The following is a 10,438-nucleotide window of genomic DNA, read 5'->3' on the forward strand; positions in this document are numbered from 1 at the left end:
TCCTGTCTATCCCATCCTTTACTCTAGGGCATGCTAGTTCTAGTAAAAGTATGTTATAAGAAAAATTCTTCAGCTTGGCAAAATAGCATCCATAAATTCCTTATTATACAGAACTGTTTTGGTGATAATGTGTTTACCATCAGAAGCTACAAAATGTGCCCAGGTCCTCCCTGTACAAAACATCTGCAGCTGTACTTGATGGTAATATTGATGATTAGGATTGAGTTGTAGTGATCCATCTATTTCCTTGATAATATGCTGCCGGAGGAGAGCTTGTTCCAAGTTTTCAGCTTCATAAGGGTGCACTCTTTTTACTTCATGACCCCCTTCTGGCCCAGGAGTCCATCGGGAGAGGCTCCAAGGAATGGATGTCTCTTAGAAACAGAGACCACACTTTTCTAATTTCTTTCCTCCCTATGATCTCGAGTGGTTCAGAAGGCGTCTTGGAAGTCTTTCCTCGTAAAAGAAGTTCCCATGTTTTCGTCAAGTTGACTTTCATGCAGTTCTTCTCGGACCATTCAATAAAGGATAGGACTTCCGTTTGGGATTCATCTAAGCCTACATTTGCCTCGATTGGTAAACTAATAGTTATATCATCAGCAAATTTAACTAGAAGATTCTTATTAGTATTAACAGCTTTGATATCGTTAATAAAAATAGAAAATAAGACCGGGCCCAGGACTGTACCTTGAGGAACACCCCTATTTATAGAAACATATTCAGTACTATGATCATCGACAACAACTCTCTGCTTTCTATGATTTAAAAAACTAATAAGCCAATTAATAATATATGGATTAATGTTAACTTGCTTTGATTTACTACAGAGGGAATTGTGTGATACAGAGTCGAAAGTCAAAAGAAAAAATTCTGACAAAACCGGCGTTACCATCAAGCCACTTTAACCATGTGTGTTGACATTTAATTAATGCCATAGTAGAGTTATGGCCACCACGATAGGCAAACTGATCTAAATCAATATAATCATTGCAAATACTGGAAAGTTCAAACCTATAGACCAATCGTTCAAAAAGTCTCATGATAAATACAAGTGTAATGTCACTTGTATAATTCCTATTTGGGCATCGTCTGCACACAACAGAGTGTTTTCACTTGCAGCACAGATTGAAGTTGGCTTTTCTAAAGAAGGGCGAACCTGGACAAGCTTCGAGTTTCCGAATTTAGCGGCTAAAGCTTGCAGATGGGTGTTCAATCGTTTTCGTAGAACGGGTACAGTGCCATCAAGCGGTAAACGGAAACGGACCAGCTGAGACAAAGATCAGTACGATATTTTAAGCTTCCTGGCTTGACAGTTACATTGCCTTCAAGGTCAATGAAGCGAATCAAAGATGAAGTCCCGTTCTGCGATAAAAATAACACCATTCATGAAACACAAGTCTCGAGCATCGTTGAACTTTCCTTCGAGCACTTCAACGTCTACAGGTTGGTGTAATCGCAACTCTATTTCACGAGCCTCACGAGAATCAAAATCGTAGTCCAAAGCGAGAATTTTGCCTTGGGTTCCACGTTTAAGGGCGGTAGGTCTTTTGCATAAAGAGGCCTGTCCACCTTGACTTGATTTCCAGAAGCGATACTTTTCTTGCACCAAGATGTGAACTACAAATGAGACTTCTTCTAAAATATCTAAGACTGTTGGTCTTGTAAGGTGCACGATTGGTTCAACTGCCATGCGATCTTTGTTTCGTACACAATCGAGGGTAAGGCATTTCCTAAGTTTTCTGCGAATATCAAGGCTTCCAGAATCACGCAGGGTGCGTATTTAGACGAGGTTACTTCTTGCACCCTCTAGGTTAATGGACCAGTTGGCCCAGCTGCACTTAAGACTCTTCTCAAGGCGAAACACAGCTGGCAAGGCAACAACAAGGGACAGTTCTACAGGCAAGGTCTAATTCTTTTGCACTAGAATTCAGTGCTACCAGGGTTTTCTTATTACATTCCTCGCAATCAGTTACAACAGCCATAATAAGCATGAGAAGACACACAGGGCTTGCACTGTATCTCGGAGAGCTCCATACAATTCCTTATAATAAAATTATAAGGAATTGTATGGAGCTGTTTTGGCATTAGTCGAGGCGCGGCAGGTGTTGTCACGTATGATCCTCGCAAGGATAATACGTGACAACACCCGCCGAACGGCGCATTTGCTATCACTAATCATTCCGTCCTTTCTTTCCTTAAAAGAATTTTACGGCAACTTCTGGAAAAACGTTTTTGTGGTTAAGGGTTATGTAAGTAGGTTTTTCAATGCCTTCATTTAACTGTTGAAACTCGTGTTCCTGTCGCTCGTTCCGTTTCCAATCATTTCTGACATTTTGGCCACTTTCTTTGAACTTTTGACAGTGACTTATCCTCCTTAGCCTCCTGGCGGCTTTTTCTTTTCTTCTTCTCGCCTTGGTTAACCGCAAGCGTAACTGGCGGGCTCTTCTTTTCCTGGTTATCGCTTATGACAATTGCTTCTTTTTTACCCCAATTGATCTTTTTCTGTACCACGTGAACTGTCAAGGGGGAAACCAAGCTCAATTACATGGGAATTTACTTGAAGATTGTTTACCACTAATTTGCATACCCAGAATCATCTTTTTTTTTCTCCATCACTTAAGATATCTAGGAGACAATAAGAACAAAATGGTATATCTCTGCGATTATTTTTGGGAAGCCGTGAGGTGTGTAACAAATGCTGCACAATGTAATTCGAGCCAGCTAAGAACTTTTCTAAAATCACACGAATCCAGAATATCATCATCATCATCATCTTTATTTGTTTGAGCAGGTTGAGTTTATGGCAGCAATTTGCTGATGTAAACCTGCTATCTTCCCCACCCATCCCACCCCAGGGGAGGACATCCACCACACAGTAGTCTCGTGCGTGGGAAATGAAGGTCTCCTACCCCTAACCTTGCAGGAGACGGGGCCTACGGTTTATTCGTCCTTATCCGAGAGGACTAGAATCTCTATCCATTTCTTGATATTATGGAAAGGTAGCAAATTCTTCTCAATTATTTTAAGACCATGAGTAATGGTCCGGCCGGGGCTTGAACCGTCGACCTCCCGCACAACACAATCCGCCCACCAGACAAACATCATGAAATAGGACCGGTCAGTTGCATCACTGCGACTCTATAAGATTAAACTTTTTCACAAAGTCACTTTAGCTATGTCATTATAATCTACATAAAACATAATCCACATGAATTCAAGAATGAGAAAATTCTTACGGCGCTTATAAGTCAGCATCCAATGAGCGTTTTATAATAGAGAGTGGGCTGTTAACTGATATATTTATACCAATACCAAATACCAAACCACTCCAATACATACTGTTTAATTCGCTTCCTGTACCAGCCAGCATGATCCGAAGCTCCAAACTCCATTGCTCGTCCGTAGTTAAAGCAAAATTATCGCTCTTGCCGCCTGATTTGGGAGCCATGTGATAAAGTTTTACTTCAAAATCTCCAAGGCGATATTTACTAGACAACTTCTTTAGACCAAGGTACGAAATAAGGTGCTTTCTCAGCGCCAGTACGGTTTTAACATCTTTGAAAGGAATGCGGCTTCTGTAATGCTCAAATGCCGTTTCCGATTCAATTCGGTAAAAGCTTACAACAGCTCTTAAAATACCAGCATTCACGGCTATCGCGTATGTTGACGATCGAGTTGGGTATCAAAGATCATATAACTGATATAAGTGTGACACATGATCTTGATGATGATCGATGGATGGCACATGCGGTAATTATTAACGAAATATGACACTCTGGCGTACTCCTACTGATATGGAAAACGTACTTTCATTGATAAGGAAAACGTACTTTCATTGACATGGAAACCTACTTTCATTGATACGGAAAACGTACTTTCATTGAACAAAATAAATCAACTGTCCTTATTTTACATCCAATTTTTAGGATATTTAGGGCGATCCGGGCTTTTTTCGGTTGTCAGTAAAAACCCACCACAAATGTCAGTTAACCCCATCCAGACCCTCTTCCCACGCTCATGTTTTGCGGAGCAAAAGAATCAAAAGTACACAACGACGAGTAAGTTGGTTACATTTTCAGCGGATACTTCGGCTATGTGTGTATGTCACGTGCCGTGGAAAAATATCTGGGATATGAGGGATGTTTTCTAATCCATTTTCACTGCATTGCCGCACTAGGGTAGGACTAGAACGGAACATATGCGATCCATGCGAGTAGTCCACCCTTTAAATCCCACCCATCCCACCCCAGGGGAGGACATCCATCACACAGTAATCTCGTGCGTGGGAAATTAACTGATATTTACTCATCGGCGATTACGTAATACTTAACTACTCGAATTTAATTCGAATGGACCATAACAAAATCTGTGAAGAGCCAAAAGCCGATTCTAACAGATTATACTAAGCCCGAAAAATGGTCTTGGTGGAATTCCATTTATGGTAAGAGTGATTGTCAGAAAGCATACGATGAGATCTGGATTCTATACAACTCCCCCACAACTAAAAATATGTCGAGCATGCGCAGTATATCAGTTACCGGGACTGTCCGTGCCCGAGGCACGTGAGGGAACATCAAGGGTTGATTGATCTTTCCAAACAGAACAGGAATTGGACATTTCTTTGCTCTCGGGGTCGCGTATGACTTCAGAACACTGTCTGATATCTTCTACAAGTATCGTACCTTCTTGGAAATTGCAGTTCCTGCAATGTGTCGAATAATTGACAAGGAACTGAGTCAATTTTGAGTATATCCCTGGGATTTACCTGCCCGGGGTAGGGGACAAATGGTCTTAATTCCTGTGGAAAATATATAAACCCTAACTTGGCGTTTATCCAGAATCCTTTTAAACTAAGTTATGAACACGATAGAGTCCTGAATAAGGCATTGCTAGAAAACTGGATCATGGAGTAAAGTAATCTTTTGAGTACATGCTAAAGAATATTAATTGCTTCAGTTTAGTCCGAAGATATGAAGTCACACACCCACCGGCTTCTAGATTTTCGTGAGGTACTACGTCGGAAAATCCATCGAAATTACGATGGTAAGTGAAAGGCAGATTAATCATGAATGGCAACTTTGGTATAGCTGACCTCTGACATTCGATTTCGGAAGTTATCCTCGTTAAATTTTTTATGTCCCTCAAAGAATTTTTTTTGCAAATAAACAGCTAGACGGATACAGTTGTAAAATGTTTATTACGGCTGACATCGGAGCTTCAAAGAAAATAAAGAACTATTTAGTACTATATGGAGCACTTAAGAGAATATTTTGCTTGCTAGCCTCAGCACCGAGATTTCTTCCTTCATTGCCTGTCAATTCACGCAATTTAGCCTAAAAAGTTTTCATGCCCTATTGGTTGTTAACAGCTTGACCTTTTCTGTGTGAAAAAGGTCTAATGGATTACATTTTTAGAAAGTGTCCGCGCTTCTTGACTGACTTTTTTATCGCAAAAATTCGAGAGGAAAATCTGTCCACCGAAAAAATATCAATAATTCAATGGAGCTCAAGAAAAAGGTAAATACAGTCGATGTGTCATATTCTTGGAGCGCAAAATTTCGAAGAAAACCTTAAGATATTTGACGGAACTTACGCCACAGGTAGTTGCAAAAGAAAAGTAGTTTTAGACAACCATAAAATAACCTACACGAATAAGATTTATTAAATTGTTCTATATACAATAGGCAATGGCATGGCCGTCCAGTGAAAATGAAGAAAATTACATCCATCATCTTGCCATATACTCCCAGTCATTCATTTGCAAATCACAATTGCAAAACTTCGATCACTTGTACAAGATTTTTAAGTCTGAACAATATTATGAAATAAATCTGATATCACAGATAAAGAAGCTTTAGGACAGAAAAAAACTATATCACTTAAATATCATTAGTTTACATATCGCAGATTTTAAGAGATTATCATGACTAATCCGGAACATAGTTCACTTTAAATAACTAGTTTTGATTCCTTTGTCTCGGATATGCAAGACAAGTTTAGTTGCATTTATTGCCACATTTCTTGTTGTATTTTGGCCAATACCCGAGACAAAACTACATCCCTAAGCTATCTCTAGTTAACATAACATAGTTTTTAAGAGGTTGTCACGCATGACTAAACCGAAACACATTAAAAAGCTAGTTTTGTTTCCTTTGTCTTAGATAGGCAAGACGAGTTCAGTTGCATGCATTACCGCGTTTCATGTTGTATTTTGGCCAATACCCGAGTTTCTTCTCCATACATTCAAGGTACTGACCCTCAGTACAAGCACTTTCGGACTCTTGCACCCATTTCATTTCCAAATTTATCCCGCCATCTAAACTGAATTGTTCTTTAATGAATTCATCAACCTCCAAGTTTTGGTATTTATGTTCCTTGAGTCGCCTTCGGATGTTGTTTGAACGACCCACGTAGATGTATTTGCCCTTGAACCCTATGGTGTAAATCCCTTCTGCTTCTGGTGCTTCATCGAGATCATTGGCGTAGGATCTCCAAACTTTATTGATCAGACGCTGACAGATACTTGCGGCCATCTAAGGAGTAATATAAGAAAGTTAAGAACCTCTTTAGTTTAATTTGAGAATCGTTAGTGTTAAGGACAACGATGTAACTTCCGGTTAAGGGGAGCAAACTTCTAAAGATGCTGTGGTGCTGTGTCGGTGGGAGTTACAAGGTAATTTGGCTTTTATCAAATGAGTTGATAATGTAATTTGGCCACCGTAAATAGTTGATAACGTAACTTGGCCAACGTGAATAGTTCCAAAGCTGACGTGTCGAGTGTTAACCCTTCGTCAGTGACCTTGTTCGGGTGTGTTTATCTGTCTGGGGACTACTGCAAGGGAAGTTTGAAGAAGTAATTCATGGAACTAACTCCATAAACATTATCAGTAAGCAAAAATAAGTATAGAAGCACTAGATTGAGAACAAGAAGTGCAAATGAATTTATAGGGATATATCTTAAGGAAACTATTGAGAAATTTTGCTCAGAAATGTGTTTGTATTGTGTTTTTCTTTATCGATTTGCTGATTAGTAGCCAACCAATCATCGCGTACCAGTAGAAAAACCTTCTCACAAAGCTCCCTTGATTTGTGGCTTTAACTAAAAGATTAATATCTCTTGCTCTAACCGAGAGAATCCAGGATATGAGAGCGGAGAGGGCAGGATTAGCCAATTTCACAAAAATTAAGGTGTTTTTGTCAAAGTAACTTTACAAATATCTGTATAAAATTGATTTGAAATGCGCATTTCAACCAACAGATGGTGCTAAATCGAAATTCGAACAAACTTGTCCATTTTAAGCACTGGCCCGTCGATTGCACTGATAGAATTACAAAGTAAGATATCTCACGTTAGGGGCTTTGGAAATAGATAAGGGTCAAGAACTACTTGCATCTGAGGCATCCGGCTAACTATGTCCATGAAAGACGTGAAAGAACTAAAAGAGGCGCAAGCCTAGTAGAAAGTAAAATATCGGCGGGTTTGTGAAAAAAGCATTAGAGCGACGTAAATTTAAAAAAAATTTAAAAAAAAAAAATTTTTAATGTAAATTTTATCTTGTACATATTGTAAATATTTTAGCATGCTAACCAATCTTAGTATTTTTAGCTCAATTAGCATTTTAACTTTAATTAATATATGGATTTAGTCATTTTTAATTTATTTTGTAGTGTCCCCATTTAGTGGTTATGTACTGCTATTTTAGTCTGACACTTAAATAAAGGTATTCATTCATTCATTCATTCGTTGGAAACCATCTTTTCGTAAATCTTTATGACTGAAAGAGAGCGAATATCGAGTAATAAGAGGTCCATAAATTTTGGCGCCTAAATCTAACGGACGCGGAGTAACGCTTTGTGTCGATTCTATATCATTAAAAACAAGCTCTTGTTTCCACAAAAATAACAAACGTTCGCGCAAACATACTGCAAACGTATCAATGAGCCAAAGTGGATACCACGGCGCTTTAAGACTTTTGTCAATCGAGAATGTTTTCTTACTTTCCTTGAGCGTGTCATCATAGCAGTAATTATGGCAAAGCATTTCCGTCGAAAACATCTCAGTTGAAATATTTGAAGCTTATATCTGTTGATAATTAGACGAAAGTCGACAAACATAGGCTAAAGTGCGCGAATTAAGAGCTTGCTACTTTCCCCTTTTAACGGAGAAGTAACTGTTTCCCGCTCAAATGAGCGACATCGGCCCAATAATAGATCAAAGCTTAAATTCTCTTGAAGCTTACCTCGCTTCCTTGGACTGTGTTTGCCCGAGTTGAGAGTGTGCGACTTAAAATGTAACACTTCATTTTATAAAAATGAAACTGTGTTGGCTGACCAATGAGAAATATCTAAAATTACGACATCTCGAATTTTATAGGCTGGAGAGGAAAGGGACTTTACCTTACTTGACCTATCGTTGAATTTCTGAGAAACGGTCACAGTAATTATCTTCTCAGAAACTTCATATTCGACCAGACTGACCTGCGCCAACAATAGGACGGCGAATTTAAAGAAATAACCTCATTCGAACCATCTATGTCATCTTACCAAACTCTGGTACGATTCTTATGGCTTTGAACGACCCAACCAAGGAAAACAATGACCACAAAATGCGCGTTTCTATGTAGTAGATGCAAAATATGTTGACAGTGTTCTGTACGTTTCGATTCTGTTCTGCTATCTTGTAAAAGACCCTGTTTATATGAGCCCAAGTGCGTGATATTGTCTAATTTAGTCATCAAACCCCTCCCACCAATACGGGAACAGTATATTTTAAGCATGGATATTCTGTTTAGATATCAGTTAATGGACTTTTCCCAAGGCCATTGTCCCTAATTAAAACTTGCATCTGTCAGCCAAAAAAATTTAATAAAAAGACAGTGGTGTACAAATAGAAAATGCCTCGAAATAACCGGTTTTACAAGTTTATACAAGTTACCTAATCGAAAATAACATTTTACGCATTGTATCGCAGTTTAACCAAATGGCGTGACGAAACCGTCGCACCCACAGGCTAAAGAAACCAATGAACCGTACAGAACACTGTTAACATGTTTTGCTTCCACTTTATCGAAAGTGAAAATCTGAGGTTAATGCGCATTTTGCTGTCATAGTTTTCCTTGGTTGGGTCGTTCAAAGCCATAAGAATCGTACCAAAATTTGGTAAGATGACTTAGATGGTTCGAATGAGTTTATTTTCTTTAAAGTCGCCGTCCTATTGTTTTTGCAGGTCAGTCTGGTCGATTATGAAGTTTCTGAGAAAATAATCACTGTAACCGTTTCTTAGAAATTCAACGATATGTCAAGTAAGGTAAAGTCCCTTTCCTCTCCAGCCTATAGAATTCTAGATGTCGTAATTTTAGATATTTCTCATTGGTCAGCCAACACAGTTTCATTTTTATAAAAGGAAGTGTTATGTTTTAAGTCGCACACTCGCAACTCGTGCAAACACAGTCCAAGGAAGCGAGGTAAGCCTCAAGAAAATATAGGCTTTGATCTATTATTGGGCAGATGTCGCTCATTTGAGCGGGAAACAGTTACTTCTCCGTTAAAAGAGGAAAGTAGCAAGCTCTTAATTCGCGCATTTTAGCCCCTGTTTGTTGACTTTCGTCCAATTATCCACAGATATAAGCTTCAATTATTTCAACTGAAGTTTTGCGACGAAAATACTTTGCCATAATTACTGCTATGATGACACGCTCAGGGAAAGTAAGAAAACATTCTCGATTGACAAAAGTCATAAAGCGCCGTGGTATCCACTTTGGCTCATTGATACGTTTACTGTATGTTTGCGCGAACGTTTGTTATTTTTGTGGAAACAAGAGCTTGTTTTTAATGATATAGAATCGACACAAAGCGTTACTCCGCGTCCGTTAGATTTAGGCGCCAAAATTTATGGTCCTCTTATTACTCGATATTCATCTCTCTTTTAGTCATAAAGATTTACGAAAAGATGGTTTCTAACATCAATTCACGTCGCTCTAATGCTTTTTTCACAAACCCGCCGATATTTTACTTTCTACTAGGCTTGCGCCTCTTTTAGTTCTTTCACGTCTTTCATGGACATAGTTAGCCGGATGCCTCAGATGCAAGTAGTTCTTGACCCTTATCTATTTCCAAAGCCCCTAACGTGAGATATCTTACTTTGTAATTCTATCAGTGCAATCGACGGGCCAGTGCTTAAAATGGACAAGCTTGTTCGAATTTCGATTTCAGTTGGCACTATCTGTTGGTTGAAATGCGCATTTCAAATCAATTTTATACAGATATTTGTAAAGTTACTTTGACAAAAACTCCTTCATTTTTGTGAAATTGGTTAATCCTACCCTCTCCGCTCTCATATCCTGGATTCTCTCGGTTAGAGCAAGAGATATTAATCTTTTAGCTACAGCCACAAATCAAGGGAGCTTTGCGAGAAAGTTTTTCTACTGGTACGCGATGAT

At 38.9% G+C, this 10,438-nt stretch overlaps 2 protein-coding genes and 2 pseudogenes across 2 annotated transcripts in view; 3 read left to right on the plus strand and 1 right to left on the minus strand.

The window, feature by feature from the left end:
• LOC148722019 (substance-P receptor-like) overlaps positions 1–10,438 on the plus strand; it is a 69,508-nt pseudogene that overhangs the window by 39,774 nt on the left and 19,296 nt on the right.
• On the plus strand, positions 3,735–4,937 carry LOC148722024 (uncharacterized; annotated as a pseudogene).
• On the minus strand, positions 5,639–8,385 carry LOC148722025 (uncharacterized). The gene is made up of 2 exons (XM_088735218.1): positions 8,240–8,385; positions 5,639–6,532 (listed from the first exon to the last, which is right to left on the minus strand). Exons 1-2 carry the CDS (start codon positions 8,300–8,302, stop codon positions 6,176–6,178), a joined length of 420 nt encoding a protein of 139 aa, XP_088591344.1. The 5' UTR covers positions 8,303–8,385; the 3' UTR covers positions 5,639–6,175.
• The window catches only part of LOC148722026 (uncharacterized), a 3,598-nt gene continuing 2,129 nt past the window's right edge, over positions 8,970–10,438 (plus strand). The window contains exons 1-2 of the mRNA XM_088735220.1: positions 8,970–9,084; positions 9,226–9,306. Of these exons, the coding sequence (XP_088591346.1) occupies positions 9,295–9,306 (12 nt within the window). The 5' untranslated portion in view covers positions 8,970–9,084; positions 9,226–9,294. The remainder of the gene's footprint in view (positions 9,085–9,225; positions 9,307–10,438) is intronic.

This window comes from Stylophora pistillata, chromosome 10, assembly GCF_964205215.1.
Source record: "Stylophora pistillata chromosome 10, jaStyPist1.2, whole genome shotgun sequence".
Lineage (NCBI taxonomy): Eukaryota > Metazoa > Cnidaria > Anthozoa > Scleractinia > Pocilloporidae > Stylophora > Stylophora pistillata.

What these genes read in the sequence shown, in the direction of transcription:
- LOC148722025 (XM_088735218.1), bottom strand. Translation starts at nt 8,302, where the DNA reads ATGAAGTGTTACATTTTAAGTCGCACACTCTCAACTCGGGCAAACACA. An exon ending in ACACAGTCCAAGGAAGCGAG is followed by an intron (nt 6,533 to 8,239) that starts GTAAGCTTCAAG and finishes ATTACTCCTTAG; the next exon opens with ATGGCCGCAAGTATCTGTCA.